Genomic DNA, 25,030 nt, shown 5'->3' on the forward strand with positions numbered 1-25,030 from the left:
TGTTCTGTGTGTTTTGTCCATTTAAGGTAGTAATCTATGTAAGTGACAAGGTATTTTGCATGTGTTACGGGTTTTTAATTCGGGACATTGGCAGCTATTTTTGTTACTAATGCAGCGGTATGTATACCGATAGTGGTACTGGGTGGATGATCCCCCTTTTCTTTTAATCTTCTTCTTCTTCTAATAATAAAAATAACAATAATAATAATAATGATATATTTTTCGATTTCTAATATTTTTTTATATTGATTTCTAAATTGTTCACACATATACAATAATCATCTTGAGTGACATTCCAACTTATAATTTTACAAACTTCAGTACTAAGTGCTGCATATATATTATATATACGTGTATATATATTCATAAATATTAATAATACTGTAATAATGTATTGTACATTTTTTGACATGCATCTTTACAATGATTCGTTTAATATGCTAAGAGTGATCTTTTTCATTTTAACGATATTGGTTATGGAATAATTTTATATAAATTATTCCATTTATATACTTATATAAAACATATTACTATTATATATACACAATAATAATAGTAATAATAATTTGTTTGGATGGAATTTCTTCTTTCTTCCTCAAAGCTTCTGCGAGCTTATCTTAACTCGCAGAAGCTTTGAGGAAACCTTCTGTGAGTGCAGAATGTTTCTTGCATTTTTTTTGGACAGAGTCAGCGAAGTGCGGATTAAAGTTGTTTGTCAACTGTTTGAGGGATTTGGGCTCGCAAGCAAAGTTGTGTTTGATTGTTTCCGAGACAGTAGTTTTGTAGGTATTGTCCAGCATTTCATTGATCAGGTGGTAAGTTTCCTTTATGTCGTTCTGAGTTGTTAATTTGTTTCTGTAGTAGTTTCTTTTTGCCATTATGATCTATGTTGTTAAGAGATTTCGTTTTCTTTTGTATTCAGCTTGTAAAACGATATTGTTTGGCGACTTCTTAAGTTGTTTCCATAGGGCATCTTTTCTTTGTATGTCTATTAATATGTTGTCTGTTGTCCATGGATTTCTGTTTATTGTGGGAGCGTATTTTATTTTTGTTAATGCTTTGTTATATATTTTATTAAATGCAAGTTTAATATTATTATATACAACGTCAGTAGAGTCTGAATATGCTATCTGCATCCAGTCTGTTTTTCTGATTTGGTCGGTTACTATAATGCTGCTGTTATACTGGTTTGTAGTTTTCTCAGTAAGTTTTAAGGCTTCTGGTTCAGTATGTAACTGTAATGCTGTGAATAATGATCTGCCTGTTTCTAATGCTCATATTCATGTCACCTATTATTATCAGGTATTCTGTGGCGCTTTCGTCCATGGCAGAAAGCCATCTGATTAATTCATCTAGAAATTTTGTGGTGCTTAAATTGTGTGGTCTGTATATTGCGTTCATTATCAAACAGTTCTCTGGTTTGATATTTTTAACTTCGATGAATCTGTTTTCTGCAAATTCTAATTTATAGTTTATTTCTGTTACTTCTAATTTTTGTTTGCTAAAATTATTATATCACCGCCTAGTTTAGTTTGTCTACAGTGTTTGTGTAGTTGAAAGTTTCACGTTTGGTAGATGGTTGCCTCTTCGTTTGTTGTGGATACGTCTGTTAGTATTAAAATGTCTATGTTGTCTATATCTTCCTTCAGATAAGCTTGCAGAGTCAGCCAGTATTTTTGAATGCTCCTGATGTTGCTATGAAAAATAGATATTCCTTTTTTGGGGGTAGTCACCTGTTTACATTCTGTTGTCGCGTTTAGATTGTGGCAACTGTCATGATCCCGGGTGATTACGTCTGCGTTCATATAGGTTGGTGGTGCGTTGTTTACTTCTTTACGGCTCATTAGTGTTCCTTTTAATGTGGCAGCCTGTTTAGGTCGTCTGCGGATTTTATTTGAATTGTCTTTGCATCTTGTGTCTTTTTAAGGAATATTTTGCTGTCTTTTATTCATATAAATTGATAATTTTATTCTGTTTTTACTTTCCCTGCATGGTAGAATAGTTTCTGACAATCTGCTGTTACTCGTAAGTATTCGGACCAGTATATTGGGGTTTTGTCGTGAGTTCCATTCAGATCCTTGACTGCTGGTTTTTTAATCTTGCTAGATTTTATGAGGTTAACTTTTATCTGACTGTAAGTGAGTCGCACCACGACTGGGGGAGGTAGATGAACACCTTCTCTTTTCCCTTTGTGAGGTTATCGATGTACCAACTGGATATCGTTTGAATTTCTGGGAGAAATCTATGAAGAAATTACATCATTTTTATACTGCTGTTGGGTTTAGGAGTTCATAATGTTGTTTTAAAGAATTTAGTTCTTGCCGTAGTTCCGCTGTCTCTTTAAGTACTTAATGCTGTCTTTCCGTTAGCTCTTTAACGCTGTTTTTAATTTTTAATCCAACAAAATTGATTAAACAGTCTTTTAGGTTTTGTAATCTATTTTCGAGTAATGCATTCAAAGTTGGCTCATCTGGGTTTCTGTTGTTGTGTTCTTTGTTTTTCATTTCCTCTACTGTTGATTCCTACGTTAGCTGTTTTACCGCCTCCTGCTGTTTTCAGTGTTGGCTGTTTTCCGCCTCCAGTTGTAGGCGATGTTCTTTTGTCTTCTCTACAATGTGGGCACTTCCACTTGTCATGCTTCACATTCACTTTTTGTTGCCAAGTGGTCTCGGACAGTCCCGAACATAGAAAATGCATATTTCTCTGACAGTTCCTGCATTATGTGGTTTTCGTCCTCCGTTAAATCTTTCTGGCATTTGTAGTACTTCATATTTCTGGTTTTGGTGATCTTTGTGTGATTTCTTATGATGGCGACTTTTTTTGTTCTGTTCTCGTGTGGTTGACCACCACATACTTCGAACTTTGAAAACTTATGACTTACTTATTATTACTTAACAGATGCTTACAGTTTTTAAAATAACATGTTTGGCTTGATGAAAGGAATTCATTGAATACAATTTGAATTTTAATCCATATATATATATATATATATATATAATTTACAATACATTATAATTGTGAATAACAGATACTTGCAAGTTAATAATATTTTATTAATATTATAAAATATTATTAATAAAATATTATTAATAAGATTTTATTAATATTATAATATATAAAATATGATGATGATGATGATAATAATAATAATAATAATAATAATAATAATTTTTAATTACAATTTATGATTACATATTTAAATTACACGTGATACTTACATTGCGTACATACATTTGATTACGTATGATACATACATTACGTGAGTTTGATTCCATATGATTGGTCCATTACATTACATACATTGATTACATTTGTTTTCCTTTTTTTATTATTAAAATTATGATTGTATATTCTGATTGCATATTCACAACAGGTTTAGGTCTTTTTTTTCTGTAAAATCTATTATATTCTTTCTTTCGGAGGCATTTCTGATTTCTTCCCCGAAGCTAAGCATAGCAGAGCTTATCTGAGGAAGATAATAGATGATAGATGGTGGTGGTTTCGTGGTTATATTTCTATACTGGTCGCAAGCCAGGTGATGATTTTACTGTTTGATGGTACGTGCTTGGAAGACTTCAACTGCTATTACACAGTTTAACTTTTTTTTTTCTTTTTGCAAGTCGGGTTGGATTTGGACATATTGTGTTTGTTTGTTTGTGTTCTTATAGTGGTGGTTTTTGAGAGGGGTTTGTCATAGGTTTTGTGGGGGGGGGAGAGAGAGAGAGAGAGGGAGAAACAGGAATTGCTCAAATTTTCATTCTCGCTATAATATTTATATAGCGCCTGTTTCAGCTCTCTGTATGTTCTTAGGTTTCTGTCGTCGAACGGCAGTTTGCTTATCATGTCAGGTATGTAGAAGTTTCGGGCTGCTTTGCCGTAGTAATAATAATAATAATAATAATAATAATAATAATCTTCTTCTTCTTCTAATTTTTTTAAACTAATAACATTTTATTTATCATCATACAGAGTATTTACATATATACAGTAAAGTATACTATTACATTTTCTGTTCAGTACAAATGTAGAGTAGTGATTTTTTTAAAAATATAAATGTACATAAAGTTTTTTTATTTTTATTTTATTTCTTACTTAAATAATATAATTAAATAAATAATAAGAATTAATTAGAAAATATATATAATATATAAAATATATATAATATAAAAATATATAATATGATTATAAAATATATATATAATAAATTAATAACGAAGAAATAAGAATTAATTAAATAACAAGAATAATGAATACCACATTATTCGGCTTTGAAATAATGTGGGATTTAATATCTTCTTAATTTAAATATTTATTTTATTTATTTATTTTTTATTTTATTTTAAATATCAATATAATAGCTTATTATTATATACAGCCTATTTACATATACACAATTTTTTTAAATAATATAATAATAATAATAATTTTTAAATTCAATGATTTTTATTATTATAATTATGATTATATATCATACGTTTACGAGCCATGTTCTGGTTTTTTTAACAATGAAATTCATACATTTTTTCGTTTTGTTTGTATAATGTATTTATAATAGTTTTTGTAGTTGGTAAGTTATAGTTGCTGTTGAATAAGATTACATTTTTATATTTTTTATACAATAACAATAAATTATGTATATTTAAAATTTTTGCTTTAATAAATTTAAGCGCTGCAACTACAGCACTTAATGTAATAATTGGATTTTTTCCCCTTTATGTTTGTATCTCGGTTGAGATGTAATTTCTCAGCTTGCATCCTGGAAGCTTTTTAGTAAGCTTATCTAGGATGACACCGGTTAGTTATTGTTTATTGGTTTGACTGTTTGACTTCTGTGATGGACTTAGGCTGATATTTGATAGGTCTGATTTTCACCACACACACACACACACACACACACACACACACACACACACACACACACACACACACACACACACATGATAATTTAGAATTTCATGACGCGTCGCTGAACTAGAAAGCCTGAACTAATATATTGTGTTTCATTAAGTTTGTAAGGTATGTAGAGTACGTATTTCTTTTTCATAGTATGTGTTTAAGGCTCTTTTCAGGCTGTTGTAGTTTGTAAGGTTCATGTATTCAAAAGGCAGTTTATTTAGCATATCTGGGATGTAGAACCTTCGAGTAGCCTTTCCGTACTGATTATAATATTTATATGTGATATAATTAGTTGTCTGAGGTCTTTTATAAGGCATGTATTTCTAGCTGTCCTGTAGTTGGCATCGAAATAATATTTTAGCAAATAATAATAATCATTCTGCATGTATCTTACTTATTGTGCGTTTTGGAGACGATATCAGCAGAAGTTTCATCTTCTCCTTTTCCACCCCCTCCCCTTAAAAAAAAAGAGTACTATCTAGAGTACAGTAATGTGAATTATCATTTCATAGAAATGCTTACAAAAAGAGAAGTTGTTGTGTTTGAAGAACGGCTGAAACAAGGCTATGAGGAAATGTATTGTCTGTTAATTTTGACTGTTCTTCTTGCCAATTTGCATATTTTGGGAAATGAAAACTCCAAGTTTTCTGGTGTTGTTTTTTTGCTTGCTTATGAGACTAGAAATTTTCGAACCGCTTCTATTTGTTCAAGATTGTCGCTTTAACTTCGTAAATTTACTATGAAGTTCTGCTAATTCTTTCATTACAGACTGATTCATCACTTGCCCCCTTGAGTCAATCATCGATATTTTCTTCAGATTTTGCAGTTGGAGATCTCTAAGGTTTGGTTGGTGTTTTCTAACTCTTACTCTTTTTTTTTCGATTGAAGTTGCATTGCTTGAGTTGAATACGCAAATTTAGTTTATCCTGTTCCAATCTGAAAGAATAACCAATCAGACTTTTGTGGGTGTTCTCTCCATGCGAAATTTCGCATATTTTTATATCTAAACACAGGATGAATAATGACTACTCGAAGATCTAACTCGAAATCCAGCGCATTCTTGCCTTTATCATTAGTCAGGAATTTGTCTTAGAATTTTCTCTGAAATTATATAAATTAAGTGGATATTAAATCCAACATCATTTCAAAGCCGAATACAGAAACTATAAAAGTTTCTTGCGAAAATTGACCAGAGAGCTTGCGGGAATACACTCGCCGCCATACTACGAGTTGCCCTAGCCGAACCTTACAGGAGCCACGAACGCAAAAAGCGTCCGTATATTCGCCTCCTATTAGTTCTTTTGATAAGGTTTCACTGGTCTGACAGCTGTTTCAAACTGATTGGTTTTCGTCAGAGACCAGGCAGAAACCTTTTCTTCAAAAGTTTCTGTATGGTTCTGATTTCAAAATGTGAACTTTATATATCTTTGTAATATATGTTTTGATATTTTTATAATAATATTGTTTTTATAATCTTGTCATTATAATCTATATAATCATTTAAACAGCATATCGGGACGTTGAGAGCTGTCATATGCGATTTCTCATGGAATCACATGATTAAAATTTTCATGTTAACATATTCAATGCGAATTCAACATTCGTCACTTATCCAAGAGTTTGAATTCGCACTGAATATACTATCTTCTTCTTATTGTGCTATCTTCTATCGAAGGTCAGCGACCATCTTGGCGAACAAACTGCGCTCTTGTGCTAATCTGAGCAGTTGTGCACTGCTCTTTCCTGTCCACGTCTTGATGTTGTCAAACCTTGATATTCTTTTTCTTCCTCTAGTTCCTTTGCCATCAATTCTTCCTACCAAAATAGTTTGTAGAAGTTGGTATTTGCTGTTTCTCATGATGTGTCCAAGATATGATGTTTTTCGTTTCTTGATTATTTGTACAAGATGTTTAGCTTTGCCAATGGATTTTAAGACATCTTCATTGGTAATTTTTTCTGTCCATGATATCTTTAGCATTCTTCTGTATAGCCACATCTCAAAGGCTTCGATTTTCTTGATGGTTGTCGCCTTCAATGTCCATGTTTCAACTCCATAGAGCAGAATAGACCACACGTAGCATTTCAGAATTCGGCATCTGACTTCCATGTTTAGGTCTTTATTGCAGAATAGTGTTCTCATTTTCATGAAGGACTGCCGTGCAACTTCAATCCTTGTCGTTATATCTATTTCTGGATCCCACCGTTCATTAAGCCAGCAACCAAGATATTTATATCTTGACACTTGATTAATATTTTTCCCATTGAGTGTCAGTTTCATTGATGAGGCTGGATGTTTGCTGATGATCATGTATTTTGTCTTGTTGATGTTTATATTTATTCCCATTCTTTGGCTTTCTATGTATACTCTGTCAACGAGTTTTTGGAAATCCATAATGTTATCTGCAATTAGCACGGTGTCATCTGCATATCGTAGGTTGTTAACAATCTTTCTATTTATTGTGATTCCCTCTGGACATTCTTCCAATGCTTTTTTTAAAGATTACCTCTGCATATATGTTGAACAGGAGTGGTGAGAGCACACATCCTTGTCTCACTCCTCTTTCGATGTTAATATCACTGGTGGTAATGTTGTCTAATTGAACGGTAGCTGACTGATTCCAATACAGATTTGTTATTAGTCTTATGTCTTGTTCATCTAGCCTTATTTGTTGAAGGATTTCTATTAAGTTGGTGTGTCTGACTTTGTCGAATGCTTTTTCAAAATCTATGAAACACATAAAGACAGATTTCTGTTTTTCTATGCATTTTTGTATCACTATTTGGGTACAGAAAAGGGCCTCTCTAGTACCAAAACCATTCCGAAAGCCGAATTGTGTTTCACTTAGAGTTTCTTCACTTTTTCTATAAATGCGATTCTGAATTACTTTCAAAAATATTTTTAATGTTTGGCTCATTAGACTAATAAGTCTGAAGTCACCACAGGAATTCGCTTTGGGTTTCTTTTGGGATAGTGATAAATGTAGATTTGAGCCAATCTGATGGAAATTCATCACTTTCATATATTTTATTAAATAGTTTTTCAAGAAGTTTGATGTTATCTGGTTCGATTAATTTTAAAAATTCTGTTTGCACACCATCTGGTCCACTGGCTTTTCCTGTTTTACTTGTTTGTATAGCATTCTCTATTTCGCATTTCATGATTGCTGGTCCTTGAATGTTATCTTTTATATTTATAGGCTTCTGTCTAGTATCATTGAAAAGTTCTGTTACATATTTTATCCAAATCTGTGCTTTATTCTCTTCTTCTAGAACTATTTTTCCATTTTCGTCTCTTAGAGACACTATTTGCTTTTTCCTCAGTTTTCCGGAAATTTCGTTGATTTTCTTATACAGATTGAAATTATCATGTTGTTTCTGAAGCAGTTCAATTTCAGTACATAAATTTTTCATCCAATTTTCCTTGGCTTCTTTTATTTTTTTCTTGATGATGTTATGTGTTTCTGTATACCTGGCTAGGTCTTTGTTTTTATACATTCTTCTTGTATCAATAAGAGAAAGAATCTCATCTGTCATACATTCCTGTTGTTTTATATTATTCACATAACCTACTTCTTCAATACTTGTTGTTACGATGGCATTCTTTAAGCTATTCCAAAGAGATTCCACACTTTTATTTTCTTCTATGTTAATCTGTTGTAATCGCAGGTTAAGCTGTGTCTTGGCACTTTTATTTATGTTCGGGTCTTTCAGTTTTTCTACATCAATTTTCTTTTTCTTCTTTTGTGATTTTTTAGCTGATTTTAATCTAAGACGTACTTCTGCAACTATGGGATTGTGGTCTGATGAGATATCTGCTCCAGGATAAGTCTTTGCACTCTTTATACTACTGTGGAATCTTTTATTTATCAGTATATAATCAATTTGATTTCTGACAATATTATGTTGGTTATCTTGAGGCGATTTCCAAGTGTACAGTCTTCTGGGTGGAAGTTTAAACCAGGTATTTGCTATTGTTAGATCTTCTTCCTGACAGAATTGGACTAGGTGATCTCCTCTGTCATTTCTGGTGCCTAAGCCATGTTCGCCAACAATTTCTCCATCACCCCCTCTTCCCACTTTGCATTGAAGTCACCCATCACTATGTTTATATCATGTTTCTTTGTTAGGTTTTTAATCTCTTTTAGGTGTTCATAAAACTCTTCAACATCTTCACTTTTGTCAGCTGTGGGTGCATAAGCTTGGATGATATTTATGTTAACGGGGTTTCCCTTAAGTTGTAACAGCATTATCCTTTCAGAAAATGGAATCCAATTTATTACTGATTTATTGATTTCTTCATCTACTATTACAGCTACACCATGTCGATGTTTGTTCTCATCATTCCCAGAGTAATACATTGTCATATTATCTTGTTGACACTTTCCAGATCCTGGCCATCTTGTCTCGCAAATTCCCAAAATCCGGATGCCCAGCCTCTTCAATTCTCTTGTGGCATTTCTTAATTTGCCAGCTTCATACAGAGTTCTGACATTCCAAGTTGCAATTTTAAAAGTGGACACCATTTTGAGCCCGGAGATTCTTCGCACCCCTGTCCCATTTAAGGGACGCCGGGAACTTGGGGCCAATTGTAAGGGTTTGCTCGCCATGGTGGTTGTTCTGGAGATAAGGTAGAGCAGTAGTTTCTCCATTTGCTTTCTGCTCCGCAGTATTACAGACGTACACAATATAATCATATTGCCATCTGAAAATCTCTGATCACAAGCTTTTCCGTCATCATTTGGCTTCAACCTTGTGTCAGTACTGACAATGCTGCTTCCCAATGTCAGGGGCGGTGACCCCAGTAGGTACTTATTTAATGGCGGCACTACTCGCCATGTCACCGAGTTGTCATTGGGCTTTGTGAGGTTTTAAGTGAGACAGAGTTGCCACTTCTGCTCCCCCACGCCCTGATAGCTCAGTCGCTGTTGGTCCACGGCTGCTTATTCGCCAGATTGCTCTGCTTATATCGCAGCTAACCTCCATATCTGAAGGCTGTTCCCCGATCCGCCACCTGGGGACGCACGCGGTAGTAGTCAGCTCTGCCCCGAATATACTATAAGAAAATGTTATTATACAATAATATTTTACATGTAAGAATATGATTGTAGTTTTAAAACTTTTCTTGGGATCATTGAATATATTGAACGTTATTGAACAAATGATTATAAATCTAAATTGTTATTTTACGAAAAAAATCAGCAAAAACTCTTTGCATTCGGAAATTTAAGTTTAGCAATTACTATACGCAGAGCTTTAAACCCATAACGGTAATTATTATCCTTTTGTTTAATAGTTTCCATGTCAACATGCACCATTTTAAGTTCATTAATTGAAAGATATCTTACACATAACGATATGCTGTAGTCTATATAATAATCTTAGAAACATAATGAGATGTTGAAAATTAATCTTGAGGCGCAAATCTTCCATGATTACTGCTTTTATAATAACTGAAATTGAACTGACCATGCATTTAAATGATCAAATTATAACATCTTGAAAATTACAGTGTAGTAATTAAAATTATAAATGCAAACTCTTTGGATGAACAATTACATGTGTTTTTCTTTAAGAAATAATTTATGTTTTAGGTTAAAGGAGAAACTACAGATCTGTTTGAGAAAGTCATTGAAACCTTGTTCATTTCAAGTGATTACGGTTTTGAAGGAAATAGTTTCTTTTATTGGTTTTATGGCTTCACACTCCTACCAAATGAAGAAGAGTGTATTACTGAAAGTTCCAGATTTTGAAGGACGATATTCGATCAACAGTCTGAGCAACAAATCATCAAGTCAGAGCGACAAAAAAGTGCAAAGTGACGTTGATGAGGCTATATGTGAGTACAAAATAATGCAGTCATTTATTCTAATGATAATTATTTTGCTAAACGCGAAAATCATCATCATTTAGAGATAATGTTTCGGGCCGTAGAGTGAAGAAGTGATAGTGAAGAGTAGTCTCACTTCCTCTCATTCTCTCTCTCTCTCTCTCTGAGTGTGTGTTCGTAAATGTGTTTGAAATGGGATTTTGACTTTGGGAATGAATCCTGCGTTTTTATAAAAAGCATGTCCGAAAGGAAATAAAATACTAGTGACAATCGGTTTGCTAAGAGTTATGTTACTCTCATATTCGGTTTATTATAAGAGACAGAAGAGAGAACAGTGAATGAGGAAAGTAAACTACATTTGATGTTTATTAAATGATTGATCTGTATTCTATTTATTGGTACTAAATTCCTCACATTTTTCTCATTATGAGAAGGTGCTTCCATGGTTTGCTGGATAGCAAAGAGATTTGAACTTAATTTCTTGTGATATCACTTATTTCTCTGAATGGATTAAATTTAAGAAATAGCGGAATATTTCGTAAATGTAAAAAAAAAAAAAAAAAAACTGATGCGAAAATATTGCTTCCTAATATTTGTTGCATAATAAAAAAAAACGTCACCACACACGTGCTATATTTAATGCTTACAGTAAGTTAAGCTAAATACAATTCTATAAATTTTTCTTACAGAAGAATCGCTTGTCTTCATTGATAACTGATTTACTGCAGTGTGAAATTTTGGCCAGCTTCACCACTCTTATTAATATAAAATTATTATTGTGCGATATAACCATGAAACCAATTACGAAAAAAACATTACTAAATACTAATATTATCGATAGACATATTACAACATGTCTGGTATGTAATTACATGACACCTCCAAGGAGTCCAAAGCCTCATCGAGGGAAGGCACCTAATCTACCACTCTCCGTCTACATCACTCAATCCACAATTACAGCGAACCGCATCTACACCAATGCCATCTACGGCCCACCACCACTGGTATTTTCACAGACAATCGCAAAAATCTATGTCCACGGCTGGATTCGAACCCGCATTCTTTTGGCTGGAGAGCGGATACGCTAACCACTCTGCCAACCAAGCCGGCTATATGGTAGGCAGGATCTTTGCAAAATAGTTCTGGCATTTTAAATGCAAATATTTTATAAGGCAAAATTATTCTTATTTACACCCTTTAAGTCCAACATTTCCGTCCCTAAGTTAATTTACTAGTAGATGGTTTCCTCCAATGTAATAGTTTAATGTTTGCTGGTTGAAGGATATAAGGTCTACTGACGAGGCCGTAAACATGATGGTGTATGCAGAAGGTTCGGTTGGTGCATACCGACTAGACCGCCAAAGTTCGGCGTACTTTATTCTTGAGTGTTATGGTTTAAAATTATATAATTATTATTTTTTTTTTATATTTGTAAGTGAGAAATAAAGACTGATATTAGTGTGGGTCATCAGAAATGATCCGTAGTCTGGCTGTGGAAAGGAGAATTGTGGAAGTCATCCTAACTTCGTGCTAATGAATCCATAGGACATGAGATTAAGAGTGGTTGGAGGAAGAATGATCTGTAAGAGATAAAAATGGTTCAGAATTATTCAGTGCTCCTAACCTAATCTAACCTAACTCATACACAAACTGGTGGAGAATATGCCTAGTACGATGATGTGATCATGATCTCATGCTGTGATGTGTGTGTAATAGCTTTTACTGTGAAGAATAAAATTTAGAGATAAAAGGCCGGGGCGGCTCGAGTCATATTCAGAATTTGCTGAATGTGTTATTGGAGGGTCAAAGAGAACTTAAGCTAGAGAAAGTAATAATTTTTTTTTTTTTTTTGATTTGTCATTCTCTTATGGATTATGACTAATGTATCGACAGTGCATTCTGCTATTATGAAAATGCTGCCACAGTACATTTTGAAGAAAATAATCTAGAAATACATGACTGGTGCAATGACGCTGGATCTCGTTCCTATAGAAGACTTCTAGGACGACGTATAATGCTGGGCGATTAGTTTTATCGCCCGATGTAAGACCCCTGCCCTGCTTATTGGAGGCTTGAAGTGACTCGAAAGGGTTCCATGTTTGGTCTATAGAGTAGGATTTCCGGACTGTGTAAAAATAAATGAAACGTATCTCAAAAAAAAAATATAAAATTAATAAAAATGGAAGAAAAGATCCTTATCCACAACGATACAGGTGTACAAATAGTATAGGGTTATGAAACCTTTCGTGGGTGGGACATAAAAAAACTGCGAGAAAGAACATTGCATACTATAACCAAAACTTGACTTGCGCTAGTCGTGAGGAAAGGCTGGTCAGCAAGTACTGATCAGAAAGCACAGTCACCGGGCAATGGTGGGCGTGCACGTCCACCTTTGCCGTCAATGGTGGACGCTTAGTCAATGCTTGTAACACCTAACTCATACACAAACTGGCGGAGAGTATGCTTAGAAGGATCAAAAATGTGACCATGATACCATGCTGAGGCATGTGTAGCTAAGTTTTTTTCCATGAAATATTTTAGACAAAACATTTCACCTTTTTACCCAGCCAAGTGGAACTTATATCACGACGAAAGCTAGTATACATGATACTGAAAGTGTTTATGACACGTACTATTTATTTAAAATCGTTGAACAACAATTGTTGAGCAAGGATGCGATTAACAGACTTCGAAAAAAGGCACGATTGTAGAGTACGGTATAGAGAAAACTGACAATATAATCGGCCGTTCTCGCGGAATTAAGGTTTCTCAAGAGCGGATGGATACTGGACAAAATAGTATTCCCCACCCCCACCCCCACGCCGGAATGGTCATCCACTGTTCATCGATATTCATGGTGAAACATATGGTCCCGCATGTTCAACCCCATAGATGAAAACCTGTGCAATGCAATGGAATTTAAACAGTGCGTAGTAGTAGTATGGTATGCAGAATGTTTTCCTAGGAATATTTTGAAGCTCCTGATACCTGTACACTGTACTATGAATGCTACAAAGTACCTATTTTAGTGATCAATGAACACACCCGTGCCATCTCAGAATGTATTCATATCTTCTCAGACGGCACGCGGGTGTATTCTAGTAGGATAATATGCCATTCCACTTTACTGTATCGTTCAAGAGCGGTTTCCCCGAAAACGAATCGCCGGATCTAACCCCCTTCTCCCATAGAACATCTCTGGGATTACGTGTAGAGATCCTCTATTCTGAACACTCGCAGAGCTACAGAAAAAATACGTAATCTTGACTACGCGGCAAGATCTTATAGAATCGATGGCATGCCGCGTAGTAGCACTTCCAGTAGAAAGAAGGAGGGTCTACGAACATTTGGACGGGAGTCATTCTATTTCGACAAGACTCTGCATATGTGTAATATGAAGAAAATGCACTTAGTGTACAGAGCTTTGCACACATGGGATTCCAGAATGGATTTTACACTGACAAGAGACTTTTATTATCAGATCAAACAATCGTCTTCGTTTTTGTGATAAGTTTATATGTAAATTATAGTTTAAATTTTTATTTAAAAAAATTTATGTGTTAACTGCATACATCTAATTATAAGTCTTTAAACGTTATATTCTTCTGCAAAATTATTATATTATTTGCAATTAATCCAAATGAAGTACTTTTCTTTTGTACATAAATGCATTAAAATTGTATGGTTAAGGTATAAAACATGATTTTTTTTTACAAAAAACATTTTTCGTTTTTCTGTTTAATTCTGTTACGAACCACAGACTTTACACCTTAACATCTTGACTTATCAATAATTTAATAACCTTAATTTCAATTGAATTCAACAATTAGTAACTGATCTGTAATAATGACGCATGATCCATAAATAAATTCTGTGATTAAGTAATACTTGTCATACTTATAAGTAATAATTCTTATAAATATTATTTATCTATTGCAGCCGGAAGTGAAATTCTTGAAAAACACATCGTCTTCCAAGATTCTATTCATAAAGATAAAATCCCAGATCTGATCAGTTTATACACGGGAAAAGAAAATCAAACACTCGAAGCGTATCAAAAGATAAGCATGGCCAATATTAATTTTGAAAAGAAAAGATCGCCATCTTCAGAAGCTGATGTAAATAACACCAACAAATACGTGAATGTGATGGAAAATGACAGCGGTTTTAAAGAAGGTCGTGGTATCTCAAAAGGTGCGGACATCTTCGATAATGCGAAACGATCTTCGGAGGAAAAGTTTGGTAGACATGTCATAAAAAAGAGGAATCTTGAAAACTTTCCTATGAATACTGCTCAAAAACATCGAAGGTTTATAGAAAGAAAAGAACATGAAAAAAGAAGGCTTTTTGATAACGCGGCAGATGAAAAAGACGACGGCGATAGTCCCCGGGATATATCAGCACTACGTGGATATTCAAATTATAATACTCCTGCTGCTTTAGGGAAGGGATTTTATTCTGGAAATTGGAATGACAGAACCATGTTTCAGAGTTGTACTTCAGAGATTATATCTGTATGGATAAAGTCGTTTTACTCGTGTTTGTCTGCAGAGTGTTATGTTGTCGATATAGACGGAAATAAGAATGGAAAGAAAAATGGAAAGAAAAACGGAAAGAAGAAAGGGAAGAAGAACGGAAAGAAGAACGGGAAGAAGAATGGAACAAAGAATGGACAAATGAAATGGAATGGGATAAAGAATGGACAAATGAAATGGAATGGGATAAAGAATGGACAAATGAAATGGAATGGGATAAAGAATGGACAAATGAAATGGAATACTGAAATTGATTATATTAATTCTGACGTGCATTCTTTTACCTCCCTTCACATAAGGTAGGTTATTTATAATTTTTATTTTTAAAATGATGCTCTGAAATAAGATATTTAGACGTAATAATAAACAGTCGTGCAATTTTTCCTAAGTGATATCTGTGTGGGTTCAATTTTACATGAGGAAATTTGAGTTTTTATAATTAACTTTTTGCTCTCACCCACCAATATGTTATCAACTAGTAACCAAACTTAAAGAAATGAACGAAATTCTCTAGAATATCATCAGTTATAAAGTACACTTAGTGTATTGACACCACACACACACACACACACACACACACACACACACACACACACACACACACACACACACACACACACACACACACACACACACACACACACACACACACACACACACACACACACACACACACAATGTTCAATTAAAAATTCAGTTTGCTTTGATACACGTTTACAAGAACATCTTATTAAAATATTAATTTTCTAGTCTATTATTCATTGAAGATATAACTCCTATTCTTTTGCGATCTGATTGAATAATTATTATCTGCACAAGAACGTTGAAGCATTACAGAAGGAAGGATGACAGTCGAAAATGTGAAAATTGCGGATTCACTAGAGAGAGAGAGAGAGAGAGAGAGAGAGAGAGAGAGAGGGAGGGAGGAGGACGAGACCTTATAGAGCTGGCATTTTTACCATTGGTAGTCAAATGATTAACAGGAAGAACATATTTCCGATATGTTCTTCTTGTTAGTCTTTCCATATTTATATTTACAAAATAGGAAAGATACATCGAGAAAAAGGTATTGATTCTGTATACACGCCCACACAGCTGGTTTCAATAAAGCTCTTTCGTTAGAAAGACCTGAGTTCGAATGCTATCTGGGGCGCGAAGAAATTCTATCAGGAATTTCCAATGGAAGATGAGTCAGTTAGCCTTTCTCATATGGAAGTAAAAGCTTCTTTTTCCCCTTCTGAAAAAAAGTGGGTGTTTTACACCACAACTAAACAAACTAGTCAGAATACACACACAATCCACCCAAAAGTATGTATTTTGCCATAAGACTAACCACCTAATCATAAAATTATGGTTATGGTTATAAAAGCCAATCTGGGTAGACCGTGGGCCTTGAAGTACTACGAATTATTTATTATTATTATTAGATATGTAAATAAAGAGTTGAAAAACAGAGTAGGAATGCTGATTTGAACTATTATTTAAGTATGAATACAAAGAGAAGTGTTTCTAAGCAATAACGATTGTTCGAATGGAAATAGTCCCGTTTGATAATTTTCACATGAGGGCGTGGGATATCATAGTTGGAGAAACGTTTACAGCTGTCACATGCATAGGACAGACTATCTGCTCTTGAGGTTTGCACTGTGTGATGTGATTCTGCAAGTTCTGCTGCTACAAGGAAATCTTTAGGAAAAGAGACATGAAAATGCAGTGGAGTTTGAGAAAGTTTGAGAAACTTGAACTAATATTTGCTGTTTTGTACGAAGCTGGATTATGGAAGGTTAGAAACGGGTCATTTCAATGGTTCTTTTGTTACCGATAATAATTCGAAGAAAATGGACATAATCGAAAATATGTTAAGTAGTATATACTAGAAGAAAGATGCTCCAGTACGTTTATCATGTGTGAAAGTTAGGAATGCGAAATATGCCTTTTATAACGAAAACAAAATGACTTCTATTGAGAACTAGTGATGACTGAATTGGGGAATTTTATAAATAATGGAAGAAGATTTTTTAGAACTTCTTTTGCTGCAAATAAAGAGTGAATAAAGTCAAGTTTATAAATATTATGCAGAGATTCGAAATTCCTTAACACATTCATTGACAATCACGCGATATCGCGCGATGCGAGTTCTCACCAAACGGCCGATCATGCGTTATCGCGTTGACGTCGCTAACTAAATAAAATTAAAAAAAAAAAAAATTGGCCATCACACGAAATTCCAATTTTCAGCTTGGCAATGAACGATATCGCGCGATCACGCCATGCGAGTTCTTACCAAACGCCCGATCACGCGTTATCGCGTTGACGTCGCTAACTAAATAAAAATATAAAAAAAATTTGGCCACCACACGAAATTCCAATTTTCAGCTTGGCAATGAAAGTGTTAAATAGGAAGCGATTTTGTAATGATGGCAGATATCTGAGCCAAATAAGTTTCTGTGACATATTTTAAAGATCGGGAATAAAAGTGAATGGTAGTGGCTGAATCTGATCTTTTTTAATATTTATTCTACAGGTGATGTGTTTGTGCAAAGCGAGAGAGATTGATGGTGAATGTCAGTCCATGGAGAGAGAGATAGATAGATAGATAGATTTTTTTTTTTTATTTTTTATTTAACTTGTTAAAATAAACATTACACGATAGGCAACAATGACTATTTACATATTATAAGTATATATTTACAGAGAAAGAAAAAAACATTTTCCTTTCGGGTGTACAATAGAGATATAAATGAATATTCAAAATTAACAGTTCAGTTTCATTCTGAGTTATCATTCAGATGGAGCACATTGTCGTCGTCAATCCAGAAGAGGGTACCAGATTGGATTCCACTCCTCTAGGAATTTCGCGACAGTTCTTGTTTCTTTGAAGTGCTCAAGTTCCAATAGAAGCCTGCTTTTTAGTTTCCGACGGAGGATGTGCATGAGGGTTTGTGCAGCTTCAGTGATCGATGGGTGCTGGTTACTTCTTGTCTGTTTTAGGTAAAAGCTGTAGATGACGGCCTTAGCGCAGATGAAGATGAAATTGCATGTTCTGTGTCTGTTTTCTTCTGTGTGGACTAAATTCCAGTAGTCTTCTTGGCTGTGTGTGTAGTTACAGGTGCTAGAGGCGGTATTCAGGGCATAGGTGATTATCACTTTGTTTGCAGGGCAGGTCAGATATGTGTGTTCCAGGGTGCCTGAAACGTCACAGAATGGACACAGATCCGTTTCTCTTAGCTTAAATTTGTAGTGCTTTGAAGGAGTTGGTAAGATGTTATGCCATAATCTCCACTGTATTTCGGAATCTGGTTTGGCACATTTTGATTTATATGGCAGATCCCACTGAAAACTGTGTGGTATATGCAGCCTTGTAGATGAGAGTGTTAAGGCTGAATATAAGAATGGTGAGGATGGGGACACTGACATGAGGAAGTGGTATATTTTCTTGTAGTTGGAGGGATGAATTGGAAGTGAGGCTTCAGATTGTACAAGATGAAATATTGGCCCCGAGCAGTTTCTAGAAGGAATACGGATTTCCTGAGGTGTAGCGATATCTGGATAGGCTTTTATAATGGAGGCTTGCAACTGTTGATATTGTTTTTCAGTTTTTGGGTTATTCATTGGTAGGCTTGTGAATGCTTTCCACTTTAGGGTGTGGGTTAGGAGGTCTCCTATGACTCTTATTCCTGCCCAGTTCCATGTAGGGAAAAGAAAAGGCTGGCCAGTTGTGAGACTTGTGATGTTTTTGTTTGAAAATAGTGGTTCTGTAAGTACAGCTGACTCTGTTGATCCTGTGAGTGTGTGATGGAGTCCTGTGTTTTTCCATCGCTGTAGAGCATCTTTGTAAAAGGTAGGTAGTTTAGGAGGAGATGGTGCAGGACTGGCCATTCGGAGGATTGTGGAAAGTGTAAGTCCTCTGGTGGATGCTTTCGTGATGTAATCGAAGGTGGTTACATAAGTGTGATTGCATTGAAGTGTCTTTAGGAGGAGGATTATCCTGAAGGATCGAATCTTGTTTTCAAGGGAAATCAGGCCTTGACCTCCCTTGTTGAGTGGCTTGCAGAGTTGAGGGTGTGTTGTCCAGTTAGTTTTGTTCCAGAGGAAACGTTTGATTTCCTTTTGAATGTGGTGGAGAAATTCTTCAGGAGGTGTGAGTACTTTGAGGGTATGCCATAAGACACTAGCAGCCATCTGGTTAACTATTAGTACTCTTCCTCTAAGTGAAGACATGGAACGAACGCTGTTCCATTTACCTAGCACCTGTTTAAAACGATTGTGCAGCTGCGTCCAGTTCAGTGTGTTATATATTTTGGTGTTGCCAAGGTGCACACCTAAGTATCTTAGGTGTGCACCTTGGTACATTCCATAACATTCCACCTTGGTACATTCCACCTTGGTACCTGACCAGGTACATTCGATCGGAGAATCATTTCTAGCCTTCCATCTGCCTGACCACAAGCCTGTGGTTTTGGCAGAATTTAATTTGGCCCCTGAGGCTTGTGCATATAGTCTGTGTGCTTCCTCCGTTACTGTCATTTCTTCTTCATTTCGTACTATTACAGTGACGTCATCGGCATATGCTGATAAGGTAATTTTTTGATGTGGTTCTATTATTCTGGTTCGTTTGCAGATGATGGTGTCGTGTATTCTTTTTAAGAAGGGTTCTATGGCCAGTGTGTATAATTGACCAGAGAGGGGACATCCTTGCTTGATCCCTCGAGAGTATGACAAAGTGCGAGTGAGCCTGTTGTTGATTTTTAAACAGAAGCGAACTGTAATTAAATTAAAAATAAGCATTAAAAATTAACAAAGCTTATTGAAAGCCTTAGAAAATAGTATGGTATTAGGTATTACTAATGGGAGATTTTAATTTTGGTAATAAATTAGAATTACACAGTTATTTGTTAAATGGATCGATTTGAAAGAGGTTGAGTATTATTGTAGATAAAAAAAAAACGAAGTTCAGAAGTCATATTGGGAATAAAGTTGGTAGAGCTAATTGTAAATGAAACAATTAATGATTATAACTGAGCAGCAACTGGAGTACAGCGGATTGTTTGTTTTATTAAAAGAAGTAAAGCTTAAGTTCTTATTGTAAGTAAAGCACAATAATAACAATAACAAACAAAAAAAGGTTATGACATCTTTAAGTCTCTCATCAAGCCAGTTTGAGATTATGCTATCTCCACTTTTGTCACAGAGATTTATAATATAATATACGTTAAGATTGCAGCTACACTAATTAAATGATTAACTGAAGTGAATTATTATTATTATTACTGACACCACCAAGGAGTCCGAAGACTCGTCGCGGCAGGGCACCTACTTTACAACTCTGTCTCCATCACCACACCGACCTTCTACTACCAGTCATCTACATCAACGCCATCTACCGCCTATCACCACAACTAGTATTTTTTGTGTGTAAATTGTTTGTGTTCTGAAGGGCCAATTTGTCTGTACGATAAAAAACCCGAGTTTCCGGGAGAAAAAAACCCCGCTTCCTCCGTATAAGATCGGCTAACTCACCTTCGATTGAAAGAGTCTATATAAAGATTCTTCCCGTCACGACGAGAATCGTACTTAGGCCTTTTCCAATCGAAGGGCGCAACGTACTGTCGTTCTTCCAATTACGCTACGGAGGCTCTAAGTATCATGAGGTTCAGTTGGGTGAATGCAATTTGTTTAACCGAACTAACCAGAGAAGGGGGAAACGTTTATCTGGGTGGGAGAAACGTTCGACGTTGATAATTTCGTTCACAGCATAATACAACGTAAATACCCTCTATATAGCAAGCTGAGTCAGCACATGATAATATGATAATAAACTTTATAATAATATGATAATAAAACATAAAAAGTTTCATTTCGGCGATATAAACATTATTTAAATTATGAAGCCTGTTGGCTCTTTATGCTTGAGTAACTTGATGGGTGCACCTTTTGGACAACTCGTATGGCAGAGTATATGAGTTCTTTTCGCTATACCCTTTGGTATTAATTTTGTCTAGCGCTACTCACTGATGAAGCCTCAAAAAAGGCTGAAACCGGTGTGGGTAGTGACCTCCCACCATAATGTAATAACAGCATACATTTCCTAGGAAATGTGTTTTTGCATTATGGAAAATACCAAGAATAGCGATCAGAACTTTACCCACCTTTGCAACGAGTTGCCGTGTTTGTACTACGCTGTAGGACTACTTGCATTAGTTCACGCTAGTATTCGCCGATACTTTTATAGTTTTTTATACTATATTCGGCATGAAACTCTCTGATTCCAATCTTTGAGTTTCTTATTCGGTTTTAAAACAATGTGGGATCTAATACCCCCTTAATTTAAATAAAGCAGTCTTTAGTGTTTCAGGTATGTGTCCCGTTTCGAAGTTTTATTTAACAGTTTTAATATAACTGGACATAGGTTGGTTGAGTGTTTCTTGATGTCTTTTGGTCTGATTCCGTCTATTCCTGATCCTTTGTTAGGGATAATTTGTTGAATTGCAAGTGATAGTTCTTCTTTTGTTACTGTGTGGAACCACATCGACTGGGTTGCTCGTGGACCTAGTGGGGAATGTTTCTTTGTGTGAGGAAAGATTATTTCGTGTAGTTTTTGGACAGAGTTCACAAAGTGCTGATTAAAGTTGATTGCCAACTGTTTGAGGAATTTGGGTTCGCAAGCAAAGATGTGCTCTATAGTTTCTGAGCCGGTGGCTCTGTGTGTATTGTCTAGTGTAATGTTATGATGTCTTTTATTTTTCTTTTTATTATTATTTCAGGGGATGATCCTCTGTAATTCTCAAAAAAAACCCATAAAAACAAACATGCATATATCTCTACTTCGATTAATAAAAGGCACACATCATGTTATCTATCTAGCTTAAAGAAATATCATCAACAAAACTTCACAATACCTGAATATATCTCTACTTCAATTAATACAAGGCACACATCATGTTATCTGTCTAACTTAAGAAAAAATCATTAACAAACTTCTCAATACTTGAATAATCAGCGTTAAGGACATGTTACGATCAATATAACAATTTGTAAAGTTAGTTAAGAAAAACCATTCATGATTATATACAGGCATTAGATTAAATCATAATCCAAAATATACCATAGGTATTAGCTATACTCATTATTAGATGCAATCATCAAATTCCAGACAGAACAAGTCTCTAAAAGATACTCAGGCTATCAATGTCCCTCTTACATGAACTTCTCAGTTTATTAACCTATCCTTATAACGTCACATAGTCTAAATAAAAACGTTATTTTAACTCACATGGGCTGTCTTCTGCTAGGTTGCATTCTCCAATTCCGCTGGCTGCGACTTCCTATGTTCCCTTTTCTTCGTCTCGGGTTTTGGATCTTTCTTCTTTCAGGTTCTTGGGCTACCGACAATTCATCAGGTTGGTTTGCGGGATGTGGGTGACGATTCATCGGCGTGTTAACACACTAGCGAAGGGTCGCAAATTGTCAGGGCCTTCACGGACTTAGATAAGAGGAACGGCTCACGGACAAGTTAGGCTGCTCCTCGGCTGTTCGTCCCCTTGTTCATCTACGCTTCTGGGCTAATGACGGCTTGCGGCATTTTTCTCCCTCTAACCACCTGCTTCCCTCCTTCGGCTTCCTCCTCCACACGTCAGGGCTTCACTCGAAGCATTTCTATAACATTGTCTCCTTGTATTCTCGGTTCTCCTCTGTGAAAAAAAACAACAAAAAAAACCTCCTTAATCTCTAGAAGTCCCTTCTTATATTCCATCAGTTCCAAAACCCTGGATTCAGTTTTCTAAACCCTGTGCAGTCCTTGCGTGCACTTAGGCGAACTGCTTACGTTATCATATGATTCCTGGTTCTGGAACTTTCGACAAGCAATTTCTTCCCCGTCTTCGTGTTCTAATCTGATTAAATTGGCCAGCGGATCATTCGTTTGAATCTTGTCACCTCCTTTTTGCATTGACCTTGAGGTCACTTAGGGTTGAAGTTGTAAACAAAATTTCAAACGGCTTTCTGACTGTAGAGCGTTTCCCTTAGCCTTGACAATTTTACATCTTTTGTACAAAGAGATAACTAATTCCCGTTGGGCTGTATACATGATACACACAATGCTAAATATTAAGAGAAAAGACTATTTACAGGTGTTCTGGGTTTTGCCTAACTGTAAAAACTCCATGCGTTCGTTATACAAAAATTATTCTTTCTGCATCGAATTTTTACACTAGTATTTCATTGATTAAGTTCCAGGTTTCTTTAATTGTTTCTTTTTGCGGTTTTAATCTGTTAAGTAATTCCGTTTTCTTTTCTACTGAGCTTGTAAAACTGTATTGTTAGGTGACCTCTTATGTTGTTTCATAGGGCATCTCTTCTTTGTATATCTAGTAATATGTTTTCTGTTATCCATGGATTCCGTGGGAGTGTATCTTTATTTTTGTTAATGCTTTGTTATATATTTTAATAAACTTAAATTGGTGGTTAGTATGTAGAGCTTGAACAGAGTCTGAAGATTCTACTGCATCCAGTCTATTTTTTCGATTTCGTCACTTATTCTAGTTTCGTTTATGATGCTATGATACTGTTTTGTGGTCTGAATGAATTTTAAGGCTTCTGGTTCAGTATTGAACTGTAGTGCAGTGACATAATAGTCTGACAGTTTACATGTTATGTCGGCTGCTGTAGCTGTCTGGAGGGGGCCGGTATATTTATGTGGTCATTGCAGGACGAGTCGATTGTATTTTCGACTAACTCTTCTGATACGGCCATATGGACGGGGTTATTTTATATGCTGATAGGAGATCTAGGTATTGTGCTGTGCTGTTATTTATGTGACGTATTATTATCAGGTATTCCGAGGAAACTTCTTCCGTGGTAGAAAGCCTTCTATTTAATTCATCAAGAAATTTCGTGGCTTAATTGGGTGTTCTATAGATTGCGTTTAATATCAATGAGTTCTCTTGTTCAATATTTTTTTTTTTTTTTGCTATGATGCATATATTTTCCACGTATTCTAATTTCTAGTTTCTTTGGATTACTTTTAATTTATGTTTGGTAAATATTATTGTACAACCCCCTCGTTTAGTTTATTTGCAATGTTTGTTTTGTTGAAAGTTTGCATTTGTTAAATGATTGCCTATTCGTTTGTTGTGAATACTGTTAATACTAAGATATCTATGTTGTCAATATCTTCCTTCAGATAAGCGTGCAGGGTCAACTACTACTACTACTACTAATAATAATAATGCTGATAATAATAATAATAATAATAATAATAATAATAATAATAATAATAATAATAATAATAACATTAATGATAATATTAATTGTTAGTAGTACTAATAATAGGTGCCTTTTATTTGGAATGTAAAGATTTTATGCAATTGGTTATTCATGTTGATATATTGTTATCCAGTGATAATCTAGTGAATGAACTATCTGGATTGATCGTTATTAATGCATCGCATTGCATTGCAATTTGCAAAATGCTGATATTCTGTTGTAAAGGATCAAAGGATAAAATTGATAAACATGCGGTGATGTTAATCCCTCGTGAATTTCATGAACACCATGTTTTGGGAACATTTGCAAGGTATTACAAAAGAGTGCTGTTTTCGCAATAAATTATTTTTCATATTAGTTTCCTATGGTTTACCTTTGTACTTTATATGAGCATATTGTCTCTTGTGGAAAGTGTGCCCTTTAGTCATTGCTGTCATTTAGTCAATTGCTGCAGTCATCGGAGCGAAAGGAAGTGCACATGCGTGATAATTCATTTTCAGCGAACTGT

The 25,030-nt window shown here is 35.0% G+C and overlaps 1 protein-coding gene across 1 annotated transcript in view; it reads left to right on the forward strand.

Annotated features, from left to right (window-relative positions):
* LOC150108314 (uncharacterized) overlaps positions 1 to 25,030 on the forward strand; it is a 220,779-nt gene that overhangs the window by 79,323 nt on the left and 116,426 nt on the right. The window contains exons 15-16 of the mRNA XM_090390443.1: positions 10,488 to 10,732; positions 14,663 to 15,557. Of these exons, the coding sequence (XP_090246569.1) occupies positions 10,488 to 10,732; positions 14,663 to 15,557 (1,140 nt within the window). The remainder of the gene's footprint in view (positions 1 to 10,487; positions 10,733 to 14,662; positions 15,558 to 25,030) is intronic.

The sequence above is a fragment of the Typopeltis vanoorti genome, chromosome 3 (genome assembly GCF_054136105.1).
Source record: "Typopeltis vanoorti isolate ZY-2024b chromosome 3, IOZ_Tvanoo_1.0, whole genome shotgun sequence".
Lineage (NCBI taxonomy): Eukaryota > Metazoa > Arthropoda > Arachnida > Uropygi > Thelyphonidae > Typopeltis > Typopeltis vanoorti.